Source organism: Ursus maritimus, unplaced genomic scaffold (genome assembly GCF_017311325.1).
Source record: "Ursus maritimus isolate PB19 unplaced genomic scaffold, ASM1731132v1 scaffold_9, whole genome shotgun sequence".
In the NCBI taxonomy this organism is placed as follows: Eukaryota; Metazoa; Chordata; class Mammalia; order Carnivora; family Ursidae; genus Ursus; species Ursus maritimus.
In genome coordinates, this window is record NW_024427107.1 from 49,207,252 (window position 1) to 49,232,427 (window position 25,176).

General features: G+C 35.4%; 1 protein-coding gene across 2 annotated transcripts in view; it reads left to right on the plus strand.

Annotated features, from left to right (window-relative positions):
* Positions 1 to 25,176, plus strand: part of ZFPM2 (zinc finger protein, FOG family member 2) — a 442,921-nt gene that overhangs the window by 105,988 nt on the left and 311,757 nt on the right. For both annotated transcript variants that reach the window (XM_040625722.1, XM_040625723.1), the window contains one exon: positions 10,333 to 10,434. In XM_040625722.1, coding sequence (XP_040481656.1) covers positions 10,333 to 10,434 — 102 coding nt within the window. The remainder of the gene's footprint in view (positions 1 to 10,332; positions 10,435 to 25,176) is intronic.

The window sequence follows — 25,176 nt, forward strand, 5'->3', positions numbered from 1 at the left end:
TGATCCAAGATGAAGGATAGGAAATGATGAGAAGCATAAGAGAGGAGGATAGATATCTTGAAAGCTGAAGCATTAAATGCAAATCTGAGCTTCCCGTAAGCCATTATAGAGAGAAAAAATGGGGGTAAAGTGTTATTCTGATTGCCAAGCAGTAGGAAGAATAGGGTTTATCAGGAGAAATAATTATTATCCTTTATTTTGAGCTCTGAGAGTCATTCGTCATTGGAGTGTTTGACCTAGTGTTGGATAAAGGGCAAGGGCATTCAGATGTGGACCGAAGTTGTTAGTTGCATTCTCCATTGGGCTTTCACACTTTGGATGTGTGGCTTGAATAAAGTCTATTTATAATTAGTAAATTAAATTGTAGTAATGGAACACTGTGGTAATGAGGAATTACTTATGAATCATATTCTTAAATGGATTATGAGAGAGGAGAGGCCTCTTCAGGATGAATCATTTTGTTAAAAAAGAAAGAATAAACAATAAGATTGTATGGAAAGCAGAGTTCAGATGTTACCTTCTTAAATTGGTTTGATCTTTCTGTGTGGATTGGGCTGGTTTATAAAAGAGACTATTTCAGAGATTATGAGATTTGGCTTTACTTTTTGTTGTTGTTGGTGATGATGATTCCCTAAAATGCATGCTGGGTCTGAATCTTGAAGACTGAAGCCAGCAAACTGAAGAATAGTGGTTTCTTGATAGCAGAACAGATTTGTGAAAGATAAATTACAGTTCAGAGTATCCTCATTTATAGATTATCAGGCATTACTTTCTTCTTTGGAGCAAGAAGTGCCTTAATTATATGGAATCCTCCTCTGAGCGGAATATAATTGTTACTGTGTGGGGATTTTTTTGGGGGGGGAGTAGGGTGGGAGGTAGGGAGAAGGGGAAAGGATAATAAGAAAAAATACATATATAAACTTTGAAATACACATTTTAGAAGCATCTTTTAAAATAGGGTGTTTTTTATGCTCCCACACTTGCTTGTGTATTGACTCTTTCAGGTGCCCATTGAGAGAAATAATGAGAGGCAATATTCTTGGATGATACACTGCTGAGAATTTGCCTTATTTTATCCTATGTGGAAATTTCCCTTATGCTCCAGGTCTTTAGTGAACTTAAATGTTGAGAAAAGCTCTTTTCACATGGAGGATAATATTCACATCTAGGGTAAGTGTTTAGGATTAAGACTATGAAATGATTTATAAATCACTGTCCTTTCTTCCTAAGTTATTAATACTTTATTTGTGACTTTTATATAAGTACCATAAACATCAGCATGTTCAATAGCCTCTTACTAGCTATAATAGAATACCACAAATTACAGTAGGCACCTGGTAACTGTAGAGATTGAGTTTCTTCTCAAAATAGCAGACTTAGCTCTGGACCACTGTCATCAACTGACCCAGAATTGTTTCCTCATCCAGGGTCTGAAAATTTAGAGTCCAGTAAATGTGGACTCTATTCTATTCTTTTGATCTGTTTAATTGCTCATATTCTGAAATATGAGAAAAGGTTATTGCCAAAACAATGACATATTAGGTTAAGGAAATCACATGCATTTTTGGAAATAATTGTCCACTGAATATAACTATCCAGAATATGGCAAAACCCTACATTTTCTTATATACTTGTAGCAAGCCCAAGGGAGACTTGAGTCAGACACTATTACAGCCCTCCACAGCGTATTGGGCCTTTTCTTTTCAAGTGGTTGAAATGTTTAGATTTAGGTGTTAGCAAAAAGGGATAACAATTGCATAGTTTTATTTTTGTATCTGGTGATATAACCACATGTACACTTTGGCAACGCAGAGTTAACTTACCACGGCACTTTTGTTTGGTTAATCTATTACGAAACTGTTGTTTTAAGCCCAACGATATCATGGGACTATTAGGCAAAGCAAACAAAAACTGAATCTTAAACTTAAATGTCCTCGCCCTTCAATACGAAGCTGTAGTGTTCTGTTTTTGACTGTTACAGTCCTTTAACCAAAGCTATCTTGTCTGATGATAAAACCATAAGTGTATGAAGCTCACACATTTTTCATCTCTTTTATGACCTTATCTTTCATGAGCGGCTTCTGTGAAGGTATCCTAACTATAGGAAGCACCTGGAAAACATATGTGATATCTACTCTCTGATAAGCAGTGTGAACAAGAAAGTAGATCTGTCACTTCTGAACTGTTCATTGTTAAAAAATACTTTGATGATTTAGCTGATTGCAAAATACATTATAGGGATGACTAACAGCTACAGTAACACTCCTAGTCAAGAAAGTTCAATAGTTACATTGTACAAGAATTTCTATAAGAGGTTAATATTGATAGGGACTACATGGATTAAAGGAGCAGGGTTGAGAAGGGCTGTTTTCTTGTATGACTGCTCGCAAACGCTGCTGCTATTTGTGCTGAAAAAAGTGGCTTTCTCAGAACGTGGCAAATCTTTAATTTATACAGGAATGTCTAACATTGAGTGAAAAGATGTTTGTGTTTTTGAAATTATTTTTGCTTAGCAAGTAGAGCCACTGCTTTTACTACCTTGCCAACAATACCTAAAATATGGAATTTAAAGATTCTGTTTCATGTGTTCGAAAGACTATATTCTAGTGCATTCCCCCGAGTCATTTGTGCTGTGTATTATATTGCTCAATAACACCTTCAATTTCCTCCAATAGGGCTCTCATTGATTTTGAAAACTAGACTAAGGAAAATGGAAGGGCCCGCAAAATATGTGTGATATCTTTTAAAAGAGCAACAAAAGAGTTTAATCTTGCAATGGAAAGCCATTAACTCCATAGCCATAATTTTAGAAATATTATAGATTTTGTTACCGCTTGACATTTATTCTGTTTCATCTTTTTATGAATTGGTCTCTGGATATATATAGTGGTTATCCCATTAAATGTGTTTGTGCTTTGCTAAAAATACACTGAAATTTCTATTTAAAAGTATGTGAATAAAGAATTTAGCAAGTAAATGAATGGGTGTCAGATGCATTCCTAGCTCTTTCTTTAATTCTCTCCCTAGCATCCTTTTCTCTCTTTTTTCTTCTTTCTACCAACAAAGCTTTTGAAGCAATACCTTAACAAACTTGTCATTATTATCTTGGCTATTAATTATTCATGCCATTTTTCATAAGCTACTTAGAGTACTGATTTCAAACATATAAGAATAAAAAAAATGGTTAGAAGGAAAAAAAAACAACGGTCAATAAAGTCATTTCCATTCAAATCAAGAAGAAGCTGGAGCTGGATTAGTATCAAAATAAAGTTCTATTTATAAATTTTCCACGAGAATAAATATATTGAAAGAGAAGAAGCAACTCCCTGTCATGAGGGGAAAAAATAGTGTTTCTTAAGAGTAATTCAGAGATTTCACATTCGATTAAATTATTTTTTAATCATTTCATTTTCATTAGTAAAAAGATTAAAAATGAATAAGGTAAAAACATTACCATAAAAATGAGTTAGTTTCCTGAGATAAACTTAGAAGATGAAGAGTCTAAAAGTTGACAAATATGACATATTTTTTTTTGTTTATTTATTTTATTTTTTGTTTTTTTTTGTTTTTTTAAAATGTGACATATTTTAGTTATTAAATAGAAATAATGTGCTGAAGGCAATTAATTAGCAAATGTAATGATACTGTAGTAGGTTATGGTAAAAAGAATGAAACCAGGATCTAATTTTATCACTCATGAGTGAGCAATGGTTATTGATTAAGCATCTATGTGTAGTTGACTTTACCAAGTTCTAAGTCAAATAGTGTACTTTAGAAAAAATCATGCTTATAAATATTATATCCTCAAACATTTCATTTTAACATGTAAGCATAATGAAGAAACAAGGCTTATAATATGGAGAAGAGAAGCAGCTATCAGATCACATCCAGCTCTTTTTGTTGCTTGATATTCAGTAGAGTTTCATTGTAATACCCTTGGGGTTTGGAGTATGGTCACTGGAGTGAGACTGACTTGGGGTCAGTTTTTGAATCTGCTAGCAGTGTGTGGGCATCTTCTCACATATCTGCTTCTTGGCTTACTCTTCTGAAATACAGGGATACCATTGCATGGCAGAATTGATGTGATGTTCGTAAAGCATTTAGCTAATGCTGAGTGGTACTCAAGAAATGGTAACCGTGTTTAGGTTTAATATAGAATCCAAGCTTGAGGACATGTTTTCTGCCTTATTCATCTTTATGATTTTAGTATGTGGCACATAGTAGATGTTGAGGTGAATATAAATTTAATTTCAACCCATTTAGTTTTCTGCACTCAAGTGTATCACTTCATGTAACATTCTTATGTTTTCGGTCATCTTTTCCTTTTTGGCATTTTTTTCTTTAAGAAAACATATTAGGTAATTGATCAAGGGCTCTAAACTATTCTTCTGTCTTAGATTTATTTTTATTAATGTGATATATACTTCACATGTACCCAATTTTAAAATAGCTTAAAACAGTTGCAAAATGTAATTCCTTTTGAGCTGTTAATTGTATACAATCAACTATCTTTACAGTGTTTCTTTAACTAAATACTCTGCAATATTTATTTTCAGTAATTCTAATTATATGTGCTGCATAATGAAACAAATTAGAGCAAATTGTTCCATGAATCAGGATTATCAATACTGGGTATTGCTCCAGATGTTGGTGCAAGTTGAAATCTAAGCTCTATAGTTCCATTTTGGCAGTTAAGTGACATTTAATGAAAGTATTTTATTATATGAAATTACTAGTTCAATCAAGCCCCTAATAGGCTGTATTATAATATTTTCATTTTGAGTGATTTACCAAATTTCTCTGTGCATCAAGGGTCTGCTGAGATTTGTAGTCATCCTGCTATTTTCTTTTCCCAGTAGATGTAGACGAGGATGATCCTGGGTAAATTTAGCCTAGACTGAATAAAAGAAAGGACTTGATTCATTTAACCATTGTACAGTAGCAGAATTTCTCAAACTATTTCTCTTAGCATCTTAAAACTTTGTATGGGTTCTACTTTTGCATCATTGAGATGTCTTTAGTTTCATCACCATTTTTTCTGGACAAGCAACTTAATTACTGTAATGTTTTTCATATGGCATTTTTTTTTTTCATTTTTTTTTGGGGGGGAGATGGCTTTCATTTTTAATCTGAGAAATGGTTTTCAATCATGGAGCCTCAGGTCATTAAACCTACAGAATTCAGGTTATAAGGTCATGCCTTCAAAATTTCAGAAATTTTATTGGTTCTTTCCTCCAGGAAACTTCTGCTGCACCAAGTCTGGTGTAGGTGTCACGCCTGTGGGCTCCTGTCACATGTTGGAGTGCTCCCATCAAAGTATTCGCCACATGAGATTGCAGTCTATTGATTTGTCTCTGTTTTAGTCTGTAAGTTATATGAGAAAAGGAGCCATCTTTGTTTTATATTCTTGGTGCTCAGCCCAGTGCCTGGGACTCAAAAGTTAATGTATTAATAAAGAACAGTTTATATCATCTCTGTTCAATAAAGATGAACATTTATAAATTCAACTGGATTCTTTTAACATCTAATTTTTGTGATTATTGTGATTACTCTGTAATATAGTCTTCCAAACGTATTTCCCACTGTATTTCTCATTATTTTTCCCTCTAAATATGTAATTTGCCTAATAAAATATTTCAGAGTAGACTTAACTATAGTCTCACAAAATTTTGGGGCAAGAATGTCTGAGACATGGGTCAGAGTGCTGTTATGGAATGAGTAAGGGAGAACTCAAAGACCAGATGTCTAACAAAATGTGTTTATAGAAACTCAATAAATATATGTTGGTTAATGTATTTGTGTCACATGATCATATCAGCCCCCTACTGAAATACCTCTACTGCTTTTCATTGCCTTCAATATGAAGAACTCTGGAATTATACTAGCTTCTCCATGGTCAATGTCATTTCATGCTTCTGGTCTCTGAATTTCTATATCTTATGTGTTTTCATTTGGAATTATTCATGGACTACCTTGATTGTAGGTTTTTATCAGTGGTTACTTCTCTTATGCATATTACCTAGCTCCTTTACTAGATTATATGGTCCTTAAGAGAAAGTATATATCTCACTGTATCTTCAAAAATATGCATTGTAAATGTTCATGATTGATTAAATTGTGCATGGCACCACATGTTTCCAACAATATAAATGTAATAGTAAAATTCAGAAAGATTTACTCCTTTGTGTGGACATCAGGGTGGAATAGTTAGTATCCGAATATAAAATTTAACTTCTCCAAGTGGTTCTACGCAGAATTTTACTATCTGAGCCCTTGGGTATGTAATTTTTAACAGCATGTCTCATGCTTGCTTCATTACGTGTTGCTCTGAGATTATTCAGCTCTTTCAGGTGTGCAGGGTTCTGTACTCAGCTAGAGGGGGTGGGGCATGGCAGAGGCAAGAAAAGTGTTTTGGAAAGAATGCTAGACTGGCAGGAGAGTCAAATTTAATTCCTAACCTTGAATAAACTGCTGTTTTTGGTGACTTTTATGATGCCCCTTCATGCTCTCCCCTACTCCCTGCTTGTTGAAGAAAGGACATCTACCTAAAGCTGCTTCAGTCACCCCTGTGATGGCTGGAAAGCACTTATTGCTCAAGCATGAGAAGGTTCGAGCAAGGTGCCTTATGCAGATATAAATATGGCAGCTGTAAGATCATACGTAAGTTACTGATCCTATCTGTGCATCAATTTTGTAGTCAGTAAATTTCTCTCATTTGGCTCAGATCATCTCCAGAGTCCCCTCCTTGTTTCAAGATTCATAAGACATGAGAAAAGTGCCTGGAAGGAATAGATGCTGTTTAAAATTATAGGTTGCATTCTCTACTTTCACTGTTGGGGAGGATGTTTTCCTTTGTAAGCTCCTCTGCATTATTGTCCTGAGTTAAACCTCCACTCAGAAGTGGAAATGCACTCAAAAGCTTACTGGAGTAGATGGCAGAGTCTAGTGTGGATTCTGGTGTCCATGAAGAATGAAGTGTTGTAAAGGTCATATTTCCCCAAATTAGGCCAGGTACCCTGGGGGTACTCAAGAAGGTTAAGGTGCTATACTGATAATTGCATTAAGTAGCATTGAATCAACCGGTGAGAAAGTTTTCAAGTTTCTTATATTCTTTGTGTTTCAGTGAGAAAATCCCATCTTTATATTACTGTGACTTAAATAGCTTAACTTGTTACTTTTCTTTTCTATTACAGGGAATTGAGACCAGAGACTCAGAGTCTAAATAGACACAATATTGAGACGTTAATAATGTTACCTTTATTTTTATTGTATTTATTTTTATTATTACCTTCTATTATGGGCATCTAACGACTGATTTTTCTTTAGCAGTGATAAGAAGTTTTGTTTTTAGAAATATGTCTATATGTTATAAAAAGTGAGTCTTTTTAAAGAAAGTTTACTGCAAATTATTGTATAAGCCATGACTGGACAAAAACCATGAACATAATAATATAAGGAGCTTGGGAAGAAATGGAATGCTTCAGTAAGAGTCCCAGAAGAAAACTGATAACTTGGTCAATGGGTTTTGCTAAAGAGAGTTTGGTGAAGGGACAGTGTACAAGGTGTGGATAGGCTTAAGGGAACCAAACCAACAAGGGATGTGATGCACCCAGAGGCTGGAAACAGTGGGAAGCTGTTAGCGCTCCTGATCTGAACAGTCACGGGAAGTGACCGTGATGGTGATGCAGGAGCATGGGAGAAGCAGGCAGGCCACTTCCCAGGAGTGCTGACTGTACAACACAGCCATTGCTAACAACTGGAGACCATCAGAGAGGATGGAATTGAGGGATATGGACCTGTCTTCTCTCTTCCTGTCTTCCTGTCCTCTGATCCTCTGATCTTGTCAGTGCCTCCCATTGATTGAACCGAACCAGAAATCAGACAACAAAGCAGCCCCAGTGAGGGGGTCCACAGAATCCCACCTCCATGGAGCACAAAGTACAAAGTAGAACATGGAGGAGAGTCAATTGATTCCAGCAGGAAGGGGCAAGCAAAGAATAACCAGCTCATAGAAAGTATCAGGGTTCTCTGCCAGAGCTAATACTTCAGGATTCCAGTTATACCAATCTGTTACCCGTGTGGCATTATATGCAGGGCCACTCTTTAACGTAGTCAACAACCGGTACAACCTGGGCTCTGACCAATCAAAACAGTTGCCGTAAACCTCTGTTGAACAGGCTTTAAAGCCTTAGTCTCTGAATTAGGGGAAGTAGGAAGGGGCTCACTAGACAGGGGCCAGGACAGGCAGGGTTGGGCTGAGCGGCACTTAGCACAGGGTTCACAGTATATGAAAATATTAAAAGGAAGTAAAGCCTACTTGTCTATGCAGGCTGAGAACCATCCCTCTTTGTGTCTGAGAAGTGAGAGCAGAATTCTTCCACTGATCTTATAAGAGAATTGGTTGATGTGTCTGTGTTGTTCTGTATGACCTGCAGAAAGGAACACAGATTAAAACTCTTATCTTACTCCTGAGCCTTTGTACCTTTCTTATGATACTTGGACCTTGCTTAGCACTCTTCTTATTATTTGTGAATTTACTCTCTTAAATGGGTTTTATACTACTTCCAGAAAGGTATTGTATTTTTCCATATGTATCTTTCTATACCTATTACAGTTCCTTAAACATGGTAGATACTCAGTATCTATTATTTTGCGGAAACAATTTCATTGCTATTCATGGTGATCATCCTGAAAAGAAGAGAGAACTCAACTTTCAAAGAGCCTTCAATTCCAGACATGGGGTTTGGTTGTGTAGGGTGTATGTTTTATTCTTTGTTACCCACCAGAGCCAGTGATCCTCGGTTATGGAAATTATGACAACGAAGCTGTCAGTGAGCTTCTGCATGCTCTCTACCTTTATTCCACTTTTTAAATGATTCATTTTGTGAGGCCATATATAGAAATGAATAGAAAATTTATAGAGTCTAAAGTTCAAAAGTCATCAACATCATATTGATGTCAGTTGTAATAGTAATAGTTTCCTGAAAATTTTGTAATTTCTAGGTTACTTGTAAAGATTTTAAGAATGCAGTGCATTTTTTTGTATAATCATATGAAAAGTTAAGTACTATTACAGATTTGGGCAACTATGTGGAAAACAGTTACTTAATACTTCAGAGAAAGACTAGATGGGCAAGCGATTTAATTTAAAAATTTTGGCATTATTAGATTCAAGGTTTAGTTGCCATGTTTTTGGTATGCATTCTTTTTATTTCTGACATCACATTCTCTTGTATTCTGTGTTCTGATCTCTATTATCATTGATAGTAGGTATATTATGGAGTATTTTTGTGTGTACCGTGTCCCCATGGATTACTTTCCTATAAAGCAGTTACTTTATCACTTAAAGTGAAGGTATTTATAAATTAGACTTTTTACTTTTAAAATGCAATTGTATTGTTAATATATCTTCTTTGCCGTGACTATGCTTTTGCTCAAAATATATTACGTTTTCTTTTCTTATTGGAAATGAAGGCATGAAGCTGTGTGAACTAGCTACACTTTTCAAGAACAAGTATAGCTTGGGGGCCTGGGTAGCTCAGTCGGTTAAATGTCCAACTCCTGACTTCAGTTGAGGTCATGATCTCAGGGTCCTGAGATCTAGCTCTGCATTGAGCCTGCAAACAGGGTCTGTGCAGAGTGTGTAGCCTACTTAAGATTCTCTCTCCCTCTCCCTCTGCTTCCTGCCCCCCTTACGCTCTCTCTCTCTCAAAAAAAAAAAAAAAGAACAAGTATAACTTTATAGCTTCTTGCACTGTGAAGATTTGAGTCACTGGCTCATCTCGTATGCTACATATGCTGATCATTTAATGATGGCTTTTTTATATCCATTTTAAAAATACAACCAAGTTTTAACAAGTTTAAAGCTGGGGGCAATCTTCAAAATAACCTAAATTCAGCCCAACACGTAAATGTCTTATCTTAAGCCTGTAATTGTTTTTGTTTTGATGCGTCTTGCCTTTATAAAAATTAGTATTTGGAAATACGAGAGCTAAGGTTTTCTGTATTGAGAGCAGTATAGTAATTACATACTGCTTTTTTATTTTCTTCTGTATAATATTAATAACTGAATAAAATTTTTACAGAACTGTTCTTGTTTATAGCAGTAAATGGCGGTAAAAATTTATTCATTTATTGATGACTAATGCTAATTTTCTTTATTATAAAGCCACAGTAGATGAGAAATCATGGGCATTTCATCTATATAATGACAACTATATGTAGCAAACATATACTTAGACATATGCTAAGGGCATCCCTTTACCAGGATCTAAATGTCAAGTGAAGAGCTTTAATTATTTCCCTTTCTCTCTGTGTGTTGGTGTTTTCCAGGTGATGATGAAGGAGTCCAGGAGACGGCAGAATCAGATGGGGACACACAGTCAGAAAAGCCAGGCCAGCCTGGAGTTGAGACAGATGATTGGGATGGTCCAGGTAGGACAGAAAATTTAAAATTCAACCATCTGTTGCTACTATCAGGAATTCACTTTTTTTTCCTTTGAATTTTAATTAGGTTGTAAAACTCTTACAATCTCAGCTCGTGTGTGTGTGTGTGTGTGTGTGTGTGTGTGTGTGTGTATGTGTACTAAGGTTATGGTGGAAGTTTAAATAAACATCATTACTTAAAGAAGATTTTTATCTTTTTGTTAAACTATAAAAACCAGTGTTATTTCTGCTTGAAATCTCCATCTTTTTTTACTTCATAGTCATATAAGAATTAGTTCATTCTTCTTGCCTTTTTTTTTTTGGACAGAAATCTTTATGCTATATCTACATTCAGTTTGGGAATAATTTTAAAACTTTTAAACAAGTAACAATACTATAAAGAAATACTTTCAACTTAGTCGTGTTATAAATCATAGACTAAATCTCAATTTGTATTTAGAAGTTTAGACAATATCAACAGACACTCCCATCTGATTCAAGGTTTTGGCAACATTTTCATTTTTATGAATGAAAATTAAATTTGATTTTAAGAATCCTGACATTGAACCATTTCGAGAAACACAACAATTGATCAAAATACTCCTAAATACCAATATAATTTGATGAAATATGTACACTTCATAAGAACTCAATTGAAAAAAAAACCTTTATATTTGATGCCAAGTAATTTATAATTGATGGTATATTTATAAACGGAGACTATTATGTCATAGGGCTTAAAGATATAAGCGAGTTTTTGAAATAGTTTTAGCTATAATTTCTAAAGCAGTAACATTTTTCATTAAGAAAGATCCCTATATTTCAATCACATTTTCACCCTTGCATGACTTTGCAAATTGCTCTCTGCTGTGCGTGAAGAAGAGAGGAACTCCAGTGGTAATTTTCTGAAACCAGCAGCTGGAAAATATAATGCAAACAAAAATGAAGATGCAGTATAGCTGATTATTATGATGTCATTTCTAATGTTATTCATGATACACACAAATGTTTGTATTCTGTATACTGTAGCATAATGGTTCTACAAGATTTTGGATCAAAATGTGTTATATTTAAAGTACCATAATACAACCTTGTAAGAGTTTGAAAGAAGATGCAGACTTCTGGTATTTTCACCTTATTGCATAATGCTTCCGTCTTCTTAATGTAGTAAAGAACTCCTTTGATTAAAGAAAAAAAATCTTTAAAACTTTATTTTTTTTTCTTGTGGATTACATTTAATTTTAAAAGGGTAGATGAACTTTGTATGGTTCTTTATTCATGGAATTAAGTATGTATATGCTACTTAGAAGAGTTTTTACATTTAAAATTAAATTAGATGGCCTTTTGGATATGCCTACTTGCAAAGTGTGCATTCTGGCTGCTCTCTCAATAGAGTAAACTTGGCGGGGGAGGTTTTTGTCTTTCCTCAGGGCTGAGGCCCACAGTATTCCCTGGGACTTAGGAGTAAGTAAGTAAATTCAAAAGGTGGTAATTATTAAACACATTGTGCATGATCAATGCCACCTTTTTCAGGAAGCTTTTCCAGAAATAAACTTGCACTATTAGCTTACAAAAAGAGAGACAGAGAGAGGAGCAAGGTAAAGAATGATGTGTCATTCAAGATGAAATATTTCACTGTTGAGTTAAGTTTATTTTATGTATCTGATTTAATGAAATTTTTATTTAGTTGTTAAAATGAAAATGTTTATGCTCTTTTCTGTGGCACATTGGGAATATGTAAAAACTTTAAAGGAAAAGTCTCTGTCTCTAAGCAGGCGGGCCTATAAGCAAGTTCTTTTTTTGTCTGTTGTAAAATCGATAACAGATTTTTCCCTACAGATATTTTACAGTAAAAAGGGGTTTTCATGATTTTGAAACCCCCTGAATTAATGAGGTTGATTCATAACAAAAGAATATATGTTGGATATTTATTTTTTAAGGTAGAAATTTCGTTACTTTCTTTCAGTCAGGACAAAGTTTAAGGGATGTTTTTTCACTTTTGTTATTGCATAAATAGTGATTATATAAATATTTTACCCCCATTTTTGTTATTTGCAAAACATTGTTGGTACTTTCCAACTGTATCAATGAGAGAAAATTGTCCACATTTTAGTGACAGTTTCCAAACGTGTTAGAAATTGAGCTCTCTATTCTAAGGGTTTAGCTTCAAATTCTGGATTTGCCACTCTGTTGAGCGATTTTTGGCAAGTTTCTTACTCTCCCTGTTCCTATATCCTCATTTGTAAAATGTAGAAAACAACATTCATACTTCTTAGGGATTTTGTGAGAATTAAATCAGATCATTCATATAAAATTCTCCTTGTCATTATTATGGCTTTGGAATTGTTGAGCCTTGGAGGAGACCCATTTAAAATTCTCAGCATTTTTTTTAAGTTCAGTAATATATCTGATACACTTTTTAAAATACTAAGCATCTAGTTTTGAATTTAACCACAAATGATTGGTTAAGACATGAGGTTATGAGCCAGGTGTGATTTCAAGGTTCTCCTAATTTTAAAGTCCTCCCACCCGGTCCTGATAGTCACTGTAAGATAGACAGCTTTCTCTAAATAAAAATAGAACAGAATCAAAAGACCAGGAAATTATCTAAAGAATTTGAGGCGTAGAGCTGACATCATTTAAGATGGATCAGGGTTTATCTTATTTTTAAAGAGTTTGAAAGAGTTTGATGGAAGACGACTCTACAGCCTTTCTTGATGGCTCAATTCAATAATGAATCAACTCTTGTTTGAAGTGTTCTATTTTTATCAAATATCAATCCTGCAGTGCCAATTTTTGCCCCTTACTTGTTATCCAACTAAAAGGTACATTTAGTAATTGCTCACAACTTTGTTAACTCTTACGATTAGGCAGAACCTAAACAATCCTTAGAAAAATTATCTTACATTTGCAAACATATCTATGGTGAAATTTTTTAATGTTTAAATATTTGTGACCCTTAAATATTCTTTAAGTTCTCATGAATCTTTCGTTGTTTGAATGGAGGCTAGACCCACACTAAGCTAATGGAGTTCAGGTCAATGTATCTCGTTATTTCAGTATTTCACACAACTGTTTTCAAGTTTCACTTTTCTTTTTTGCTCTTGAAAAAATTACCCTGATATTACCTTGCTTGGAATCTAAGTGATATGTTACTTGGTATCTACTATCTCTTCCTCTGAATTTGCCTACACTTCATTTCTTTCTCTTTTTAAAGTAAATACCTTTTCTTTTCTTTTATCCCCTCATAAGTACTTCAGTTTACCAATAGTCCTATACATTTAATTATTCAATAAATAATTATTGTGCACTAATAATTATGGAGAGTGTAAGCAGATGTCCAAAGGCATAGTATAATGCTGTCAACACTCTGATGCCATTTCTCTTCTTTAATCTTTTTAAATGACTCGTGGATTGTCACTGATGCAGTCAATAATTAAGCATGAGAACCTAATACTCTAAACTACAGAAGAAACTGAACAACTTTTAGAGTCATATCTGTGTTTGAGTTTGCACGCTGACTCTTTACAGTCTTGTGATCTCAGGTGTATTAAACAGCCAGGGCCTCAGTTTGCTTATTTTTAAACTGGGAAGAATAGTAACTACTTTGAAACTTTATTATGTGGATGAAATTTGAAAGATGGTGTATAGAAAGTATCCAGCTGACAGCTTGGGAGAGCTTGGGATTTGCTAGATGTTAACAGCCTTCCCTTACCCTAGAACTTCTCATGCATTTAGAACGCTGAGCTCATTTTGAATATAGTGTTTACATCTCTGGCTCTCTCACTTAAGAAACCTTTAGAACCACAATCCGTGGCCGAAGTCTTGAGTGCTGACTTCTGTATTTAGATGTAGAGGGAGACGGCGGGGAGAGAATTCAGGCGAATCAGTATAAATCCATTCTCCACCTTTATGAAATGAGCACCTTAAAAGTCACATCTTAGATCAACTCTAAGAATACCAAGTCTCTAGCTTACATTATTAAAAACACGGTTACTTCTTTTTGCACTTGTAAATAGTAAATAATCTGATTTTTCTGGTTTGACATTGAACGTACCTAAGCGTTACCGTTAGGCTTACAGCCACGATAATTGAAATTTCCAAGAGCTTTAGTAAATGAATGTATCACATTATTCAAATGTACAAATAAGTACATATACCCCCAAGTAATATGTATTAATACAAATAGGCACAGATACAAAATTTTGAGCAAGTAGTCACTTAGATTCTTTCTCACGGAGTTATCAAGATAAGCGTGCCCTTTTATTTTGGTATTTACATGTTAAGCACTTGAGGTGTTTCAATAATAATAAAGTAGAAAATCACACCTTGTATTGATGATCTAATGAATTACTATACTAAAATTCGGAATTGTTTTTGTGTTGTGCATTTCAGAACAGCATGACTTGCTCCTAGGTTGTTAAATGGAAATCTGAGTTTCTGTCAGAGGTAAATTATTTTGAGGCAATATAATGAGTGGAAAAGACCAAAAATATTTCTTCCATTTATATCTTGTCCCTGCCACTAATGAATTGTGTGATAAGTTAATAACTCTCCGAGGCCTCAGTTTCTTCATTTATAAAATGGGGCTGATAATAATCACTACCTCATTCATGAGATCGTCTGGGAAAAACCTGGAGTTCGGAGCTTCATAGTGCTTAATAAATAGCTCTTAATATTACTTCAGTATCATTTCAGCAACTGTGCCCTAGTAGCCATGACAATGCCTTACAGATGTTAAGCCGTCATTTAACATCTATATAGTGAATTAACTTTGCAAAAATAATTTTGGTATGTAACATCACCATGCGATTATAATAACTGCATTCTATTCAACTGGACTTAAAATGTGGTTCAGTTAAAGAAATTTTAATGTAAATAGATTTTCAGTAGATGTCTAGCATAAAATCAGATGCGTGTACTTGTTGCATCTGGACTAAAAATTGATCACAGAATCTATCAATAAGTTGCCTCGTTCAGTTGCTGTTCAACACGAAGGATACATGCTGATGATGGGGTTGGTTCTGCTTTGTGCCTCACACTGAGAAGATGGGAGTGTTTTGCATAAAGTGGAACTAGTAGCTGGAAGACCACTGGGAGATACAAGCACACACTAATGATACAGGTTTTTTTTTTTTTTTCCCTCCCTCTTTACTAGTCCAAAGAAGGGCTTGGAGATTACAGTTCTGATTTCGTTTCCTTTTTGATTGGGAAAATGTGGTAGATATAAGATCTGGGAAATGCCATTTGAAGTAAATTAACAGAAACCTATGAAACATAGTTAACCATAGATATAGTCTGACAGTAAGAAGAATATTGTGAGAAGCGGAGGAAATCGTAGAATGACTGTGTATTACTCTGACAGTGAATTGGTATTATCTCTGCTATCAGATAATGCAGTTATCATTAATTTTCACATTTGCATTTCAATCTTTGGAAGGAAATGACTCTTGCCGGATGAAGATAAGAGCTCTGTACCACTATAATGAACCATCATTTTATCCCAATGCTTTGTGTCCATATGAAAATGAGGCAGGGAGGGGGGTGTGTGAGTGCGTGTGTGTATGTATGTGTGGGGGGGTCAGAAAAACAGTATAGCAAAGTGTCAAATTGCTACCGACTTTTGAGCCCCTTATGAAACAAGAGGGGGTCAAAATAAATCTTCTGTAATGTAGTTAAGTGGATATCGGATTAAAAGATGAAAGCCTTACTCTTTGTAGAACAGAATACCACATAAACTCAGTAAAAAAGTTCCTTTTATCTTATTTCTTTACTCCAGTTTTCACTCTCATGTAGAATTAGGGCACGCATAAACCCAAACCAAAAAAAAAAAAAAAAAAAGTCGGTTGGAGTCAAAGTACTTACGATTATTGTTAGGAAAGATACATCTTTGAGTTATAATGTCCTGCATAAAATATATCCTTAATCCAGTCGCCTTCAATCGGTGGTTTTACATTCTCAGTCCATGTTACCGACACAGACTAGAAATTGTGGATGAAGCATTTGAATGTTGTTGGTGTTAGTGGAACACCAGTCAGTGGGCCCTACACAAATAAAAGGTCTGGCCCTACATCAAAAGTTCTATTGTTAAACATGCTTTTGTATATTCTAAGTTAAACCATAAATCTTGTATTTCTGTTTCACAGTTTGCCTACTTTGATTAGCTACTCGCCCTCAGTTGTGTTAATAATGGGACATTTATTATGCTCTTTCCTGCTGAGCCATAATTCAGCTTAGACTTCTCCTGCCCAAAGCCCTCCAGGAAGATACTACCAGTCACTAGGAATAGACATGTAAGAGAAACCTTTGCCGTGCCTTTTATAACCTCCTTCATTAAAACATATGCATTCAATATTTATTTTGGCACAAGGATTTTTAGCATCAGTTGTTTTTCTTGACTCAGAATTTTTGCCCTGAGAAAATACCTAAAAATACGATTGGCTCTCATCTCTGGAAAGTTGAAAGAAAGAAAAACTAAGCCTTGTCATTATTTGTTTTTATTTTGTCTGGGTCAGAAAAGGACTTACTTGGGCTCAGAAGAAGTGAAGACCAATACCGGGGCATGCATTAGAAGTAGTTTAAAAACAGGGAGAATTAAAGCAAGTGCATACAGACACATACACTTGGAATAAATGGTCCACAAACTTAGAACTAGATTGCTAGAAGATTATTTGTAAGGGTAGTATTGATTGATTACACAAGATGAAATAAATTGGTTAAGCAAACATTTATTTATTCAACTCTATATGGAGTATCAAATATATGCAATGTTCTGTGCCAGACTCGAGGACATGTAGCAGTAAACAAGCCAGGGTGGTCTCTACCTCAGAGAGTTTATGCTCTCTCGGAAATGCAAATTGTAATAATAATGATTTTTTGAGTGCTTTTACTGTATATGTGATCGCTCTTCTATCATTTAAGAGACATAAATGATACCCTAAACGGCATTATGAGGGGTGGGAGTCAGTAATGACTTATCTGAGGAAATATTTTAAATGAATTTGGTTTTATTTTAAATTTTTATATTTTAATATGCAAAGTTTAAAATACACATAAAATAAGAGGGAATTGTATGATAAATCCCCACGTAGCTATCGCCCAGCTTCAAACGTTAATCAACTTTTTGCCAATCTGGTTTCATCAGTTTCCTTTTATCTATCTATCTATCTATCTATCTATCTATCTATCTATCTATCTATCATCTCTATTTTAAAGCAAATTACAGAAATCCTGTCATTTCACCCATAAGTGCTTTGGTATGGTTCTCTAATAAATACTTTTGTTTAAAACATAATGACAAACAATAGCATTATGACACATAAAAAATAACTCTTAATATTATCTGAATCTCAATTTGTCTTCAAATTTTCCCAGTTATCTCAAAAAGTGTCTTTATGTTTGGTTGGTTCAAATCAGGATTTGAAGAAGGTCCACATATTGGTTGGTATGATTCTCAAGTCTTTTGTATCTTCCCTCAACTCCTCTCTCCCACTTTTTTGTTGGAGAAACCAGTGTATTTATCCTGGGGTATTGTTCACATTGTAAATTAGGTAAAGTACATGCTAGCACTGTTTCATAACATGCTTCTCTATTCCCCGGATTTCTTTTTTCTTTTTTTTAAAGATTTATTTATTTTAGAGTGAGAGAGAGAGAGCGCAGAGGAAGAGGGGGAGAAGGAGAGGGAGAAAGAGAGAGTCAGTCCCAAGCCAACTCCATGCTGAGTGCAGAACCCGATGCAGGGCTCAATGTTAGGACCCTGAGATCATGACCTGAGCTGAGACCAAGAGTCAGACGTGCCAACTGTGCCACCCAGGTGCCCTTATCCCCCATACCCATATTTCTTATAAATTGGTAGTTAAATCTAGATCCTTGAATACATTCAGATTCAAAACTATAGGCAATAATACTACATATACCTTGCTGGGTGCTTTCTTTTGGTTCAGTATCAGTAACTATTACATAAAGATGGGATGTCCCATTTGTAATGATACTACAATGTGCCAGGAGGTTCACATACTTTCAGCCTGATCCATCCATTATGAAGTTTCCCATTCAATTCTTCACCTAATGATTACTGCCAGGATCCATATATCATTAGGGCTTGTACAATTGTGACTTTTACATTTTATCGTCCCTTCTGTATTATTAGCTGATAATATTATCTTCTGAAAAATTTTCCAGCATCCACTTTTTAATGACTCCTAAATAATGAAGGAAAGGGAGGATATGTGCTTAATTCTTTCTCATTATTTACATATTTCTGAATAATAAAGAGTAGAAAGAGTGCTATAAGATGAGGCTATTAAAGTAAGCAAGGCTCGGATTCAGGGCCTTGTAGTCCACAATACTGTTATGTATTTAACTTCAAGATCAGTGTGAGGACATGTTATACATAGAAGCTGCATGCTCATATTTGCATTAAAAATAAACCGCTCTGACTGCTCTGTGGAGAATGGATAGAAGAAGGTCAATAAAAAGCAAGAGTCTTATCAAGCGATGAAAGTGGTTTGTAGAGAGCACTGGATATGTTTGAGGGTGTGATTAAAAGTGGCTTGCTCAACTTTGAGTATTTGTTGCCATTCACTGAGACTGAAGGAAAGGCGTGGTTAGGGGGAGAGTTAAGTTGGATTTTTAATATGTCATTTGCAGTTTCCGTGAGATATCCAAGTGGAGTTGTTGAGTAGAATGTTGGATATATAGACCAGAGCCTTGGAGAGAGGGCAGGTCTAGAGATAGAAATTGGAGAGTCAGCAATGTATACATGGCAGTGAATTCATTGAAATAGATGAAATTGCCTGGGGTGGGAATATATATAAGAAGGCTTGGACATGAAGCTTGAAAAACTATCTCTTGCTGGAGGATAGAAAAAGAAGTGTCATCAAAGGAGACTGATAAGGAGAAGCCAGACAGGATGGAGAAAACCAGGAGAATGTAATCGTTTTTAAGAAGGACTGAGTCACGCCTGGGCTAACTGCTGCTGAGGTCAAACGATGATTTAAAGACTCTCCTTGAATTTAGCGCCATGCAGATATTAGTGTTCTTAACTAGAACTATTTCAGTGGAGCTCTGGTATTAGAAACCAGACTGTGGTAGGTTGTAGTGGGAGGCAAAGGGGAGCAAATGGGGTCAGCTATTGTAAACAACTATTCTTGAGTGTTCTTGGTAAATAGAGATACAACATTTTGGGTTACTATGAGACTATCTGTTTATTGGTAAAATTATTATCATTTACCTCTTATTTCTACTTAAGGGTTTTTAAACTTTAGAATTTAGGAATATGCCTTCAGAGAAATTTATATTCCTGTATTAAGCTATTCTGAATCCACTATCCATTAACTCACAGATTATTTTGAAGTTATTTTTTATTGCTTGCCCCATCATATCTTCAGACTTTACAGTATACATTTTTGTCATTTCTTTTAAATTTTATCATTTCAACTTTTATCCCCTAATAACTTTGGTTTACCAAATTGTTTTTTTTTTGAGGTTTATCACTTTTAATGTAATTGATATGTTAAATTTGATAATATATGATAATGTGCTAGAGGTGTGCTCTCCATTCTTTCCAGTATCTGCCCTGATAACAGCCAATATTCGTTAATGTTATGTTTGTTGTTGCTTTAATCAGGAGCACATTTGGACTTTGGGAGTTATTTTATGTCTTCCTAATAAACTACACTTGCTTCTAAGATTGACACTTGGAGCTTGCAACGTATCACTCATAAATATAACTTGCATAAGCTTGCCAGATCTTGTACTTCTTCCCCTGCACCTTTGTAGACCCAGGACCCATTGAATTAATTAATTTAATTAGTTCAAGCATTTATTGGAGAATAACTGTGTGCCAGACTCTAAAGATAAAAAGATCACTTGGGTTCAGACTATCTTCCGAAAGCTCATAAAACAAAGCAGAAGACAGATGAATGATGAGATAATTAAAACACATTGGTATGAATTTCATTGCAGAGGCATGTACAGTGTGCAATGGTAGCAAAGAGAGGAGAAAGTCATCTACTGCGGAGTGGGAGAGGTGCTAGTGAGGTGGCCGACAGATCAGCTTTCACGGAGGGAGAAGGGAATGGATGCTGGTGCTCGTGGTGGAGCATAGTGCTGATGAGTAACACAAGTAATGATGATCCCTTCAGGTGATCCCAAGGGCAGAGTAATAAATTCACATTGGAGACACTCCAAATTGTTATTCATATATAGCAAGTGTTTAGTTTTTTTGCAAAATATAATTCCATAGCATGTGTCATAGGCTTGCTGCCATTTTGCCTATCTAGAAGCTGCTACTTCCCAGTTAGGTCTGGCCCACCTTGCCATTGTTACCTTTGAAGGCGTGATCTTTCCTATTGCTCTGAGGAATGGAGGGGCTCTCTCTGAAAGACAACAGAAGCTATCGTATCTTCAAGTCACAGATGGGAATCCAGACTTAGACAAGAAGCTACCTTTTGAAGATGGGTTACATCTATGAACTTTTAAAAAAGTGACAGTGGAAGAGTTTGGTAAAAGGTTAGCAAGGAAACCATAAAGAAACTTTATTGCACCTTAGGCCATTGCCTGGAAATGTAACAGCAAAGCAGAGCATCCAGTGGCCTAGCTGGTCTTGCCTGTTGTTTGGAAATGGGGTTGACTCTTGGAGGTCCATGGTGAGTTTTGGGGGGAGTAAGAAAGGAAGGCTCCAGAGGGAGAGTCTGAGCTTCTTGCAAACAGTAGAGTTTTTCTTGGCAGAATTTCTGTGGCCCTTAATTTAGGGATACATAAAAGAGAATTGCAAAGAGCTGCATGTTTAAAAAAAATGCTTTCTTACTGAATATGTTGTCACATGCAGGAAAGTAATGAAAATAACATATTGGGTGCTAAACAGAAGTTTTTATTTGGGTAAATACAGAGAGAATCAAAGATCCTTTTTTTTTTTTTTCGAGTTTTCATGGCAGAATTTCCTGAGGGAACTAAGAGCATAACATGAATTTCAACTGACACCTTTGTAAAAACAGTCACAGGCCTTCCTGATTGAATGGAATTTTAAGAATTCTTTGGGTTTCCCCTCCCATTACCTTTTTCATGTTAAATAATATGCAATTAATTAACATAAGTATTAAAATAATTGAATATAATAATAAAGGTAAGGATTATATTATTTATTAAATATGTATTATGTATATGAATATAAATAACAAATAATATGAAATAATCAAGATTATTACATTTTTGAACACTGTATTAATAATGTAAATAGGAACAGAACAAATGCATGAGAACATTCTAATAGGGTTGGAAACATGGCATCTTATAGAATGAAGTGAAATGTAAGGCAGACAGGGAATATCCAAGTGACTGAGTATCTGAGAGAGACAGCACTTATTTTCAGTGTTTTTAATAAAAAATGCATTATTTAATTTTATGGTCTTTCAATTATATTTTCTATATAAAGGCAACACAAGCAGGCCAAAAGACAAGAGGAAAGAAGAAAACATTTTCCGTCGTCAGAGTGTTTGCTCTTTCAATTTCCTCTACCCATTTTTTCTTTTAAACTAGATGTTTTCCAAGAAGATTACCATCTTTTTTCAGTCAAGGGTATTTTTCATTACCCTAAAAATTGAATGAATGGGAGAAGTTGGATATATAAACAATAATTATTGTAAGGTGACTAATGCAGTAGTGGTTAGATAGGGTGATAGATGAAGTAAAATTTTAGAAAAGTTATACCTGCCATTTTTAATTCTGTAGCTGGACAGAGTAAGTTTTCTTAAAATTGCTTTCCCATTGTCAAAGAAGTCACTCAACTGGGCCTTCTTAATTATGTAAATACCAGGCAAATAAGAGCCAGGGACTTTCACACCCGGTGTGGGAGCCCTTTGTCACTTTGCCAAAAACACACCATTGTCTTAGAAATCTAACTGCTCCTTTCAGAAGGAAGGGGGGTGGAGGGATGGGGTAACCAGGTGATGGGTATTAAGGAAGGCACCTGTGGTGATGAGCACTGGGTGTTATACACAACTAATGAATCATTGAACACTACATCAGAAACTAATGATGTACTAGACAGTGGCTAACTGAACATAATAAAAAAAAAAGAAGGAAATCTAACTGCTCTGGAGGGAGGTGTGTGGGAGAGGATGGAGGACTGATCTGCATATGTATTGCTTTCTGTGTGGCAATCAACCAGACTCCATTGCTTCTCCCCCAGTTTAGGGGGTGCGTTAGTCTGCTCTGGCTGCCATAACAGAATACCACAGATTGGCTGGCTTAACAATAGCAATTTATTTTTTTCACAGTTCTGGAGGCTGGAAGTCCAAGATCATAGTGCCCACAGGGTTGGTTTCTGGTGAGACTTCTTTTCTTGGCTTGTAGATTAGATGGCAACCTCTTCACTGTGTCCTCACAGGGCTTTTCTTCTGTGGTTGTAGACTCCTGGTGTCTCTTCTTATATGGACGTCAGTCCTATTGGATTAGGGCTCCAGCCTTATGGCCTTATTTAACCTTATCACCTCTGTAAAGGCCCTGCCTCTAAATACAGTCACATTGGGAGTTAGAGCTTCAACCTGTAATCTCGGGGAGAACACATTCAGTCCATAACAGGTTGGATTGGGTTGCCTTATCCAAAGTCAGCTGGCAGGGAAGGGACACCAAGGACAAGTTTCTGGAAAAGGGGTAAAGCCAGGACTCAACGATAAGGCCTTAGGTTTTAAGAAAGGACCGTTTTTTTTTTCACCCTTTGTTCCTAAATCTGGAACCCCTTGTGGGACAAGCTAATGTGTCCTGAGTTCCTGCTCTGGGGAAGAATGGCTCATCTGAAATGTGAGTGTGAATTAAGTGAACTGAACTCTGAAGCCTAAGGGGGACACCATGGCAGGTCATACAAGAGCTGAGCCCACTTGGCTATACCTTGGAAGAGAAGGAGAATCCACTGTCCTGTGCGGGAATGGTTTTCGATAATGACACCAAGGAATCAAGAGCAAAGGAGGGGCTCTACTGGCCTAACTAATCAGCTTGGAATTTCGAAGTGGGCCTGGCTCTTGGGGCTTCCTGGGGAATTGGGGAGGGGGTATAAAGAAATAGATCTCAAGTGGGAGAGGCTTAACTTCTTGCTAACAGAAATGTTACCACAAGCTGATGAATGAGGGTAATACAAGTCACTGAAGAATCTGAAGGGAGCTGAGAGAAAGAGGCATCTGTCTCTGCTTTGGGAGGCTAGGTAAGGCCTCTTTACTTTGTAAGCATAGAGATATTTCACAAATGGAAAAGAAGAGGGCAAAAACCTTCCACTGTTCCAGGCAGAGTACAACTTACTCGGCATTAATACAGAGGGTGAATTGTGGTTAGCAGTGAAACAGGGACCGACATTAGACATCTAGGCAACAGCCTGTTGCAGTAGTTCTGATCAGAACACAGTAGAGACTTGGGTAAAATAAAAGTCATTGGCATTGTTAATAAGTATTCGTGTTCACTGTGAAAATGGGTTAGAAGTGGTGACGGAGGAAGGAAAGTTTCCTCACCCAAACCCCAAGCAAAGGAAAGCAATGATCTGGAAGTGATGTTGGGGAGCAAGTCAGAAACAGCTTGACTCCAGAGTCTTTGCTCTGATCCTTTGTCACACACAGATACACATATACAGACATACATGCATACATACGCACAGAGTTCTTTTGAGCAATGTAAAGGCAGGAGTTCTGGTGGTGACCAGGACAAAATAAACCTTTAATTTTATTCCGTAAGGATAAATAAAATGCTTTATTCATTATGAAAAAATCTTTTAACTATTTTAAGTTATTAAATTTAATAAATATCTTTACATTTTATATTATATTTGAAGATAAATATGAGATTCTAAGCATTCAGGCACATGTAATGCACCTTTTTTTCAGTATTTTGACATATTAGTGTGAATTATAGGAAAGAAATTGTTCGATTTTAAAGAATAAGTAGATATTTTTGAAAAGCACAAATCATTCATTAAAAATCTTAATTACAATTATGTGACAAAATTAATTTCCTCTAAAATAGGCTTTTCTGTCTGGAAAATGGAAGTGAATTATTCTAAGAACTCGTATAACTTAAGGCTAACATTTCATGCTAATAATTAATGATTAATATATAGTAGAATATTACAGCACATTTTAAAATTAAAGAAGAGGTTGTTAGTTAACTCAGCTTTCTGGATCTTACTCTTTTTTTTTACTTTTATAGGTAAACATAACAAAATGAAAAAATAGTTATCACATATTTTAACAAAATGAAATGAAGATGGAATTATATATAACTATTACAGAAATGCATGGAATACTTCAACTATACTTTAAAAGCACACAAAATTAATAACACTTCTGACTCCCTTTGGGCATTTAAGATATTAAATTTATATAATTCAAGATATTTGCTCTATTTGGCTCATTGACATTCATCTTAAATTCTAAAACATAAAAATAAAGTACTGATAAAGGTAAAATCAGAAAATAAGATGACCTAATGCATTTATTTTTCAGAGTGTTTTTCTCTTAAAGTAATAAAAATAAAAACTGTTTTGAATTAATGTTGAAGTCCTAAAACTGTGTTCTGGGCAGTATTTTCCTCCCCTGTGAACCGTTTAGCTTTCTCCTTTGCATTCATATCTATAACACCTGATATTTATTGAGAGTTTACTATGTGTCAGTTACTGTTATAGGCACGAAGAATATAAAAGCAAGCACATTTTCATAATTTTCCCTCATGACAACTCTAGGAATGTTATTTCTCTCTTGACTAAAAAGG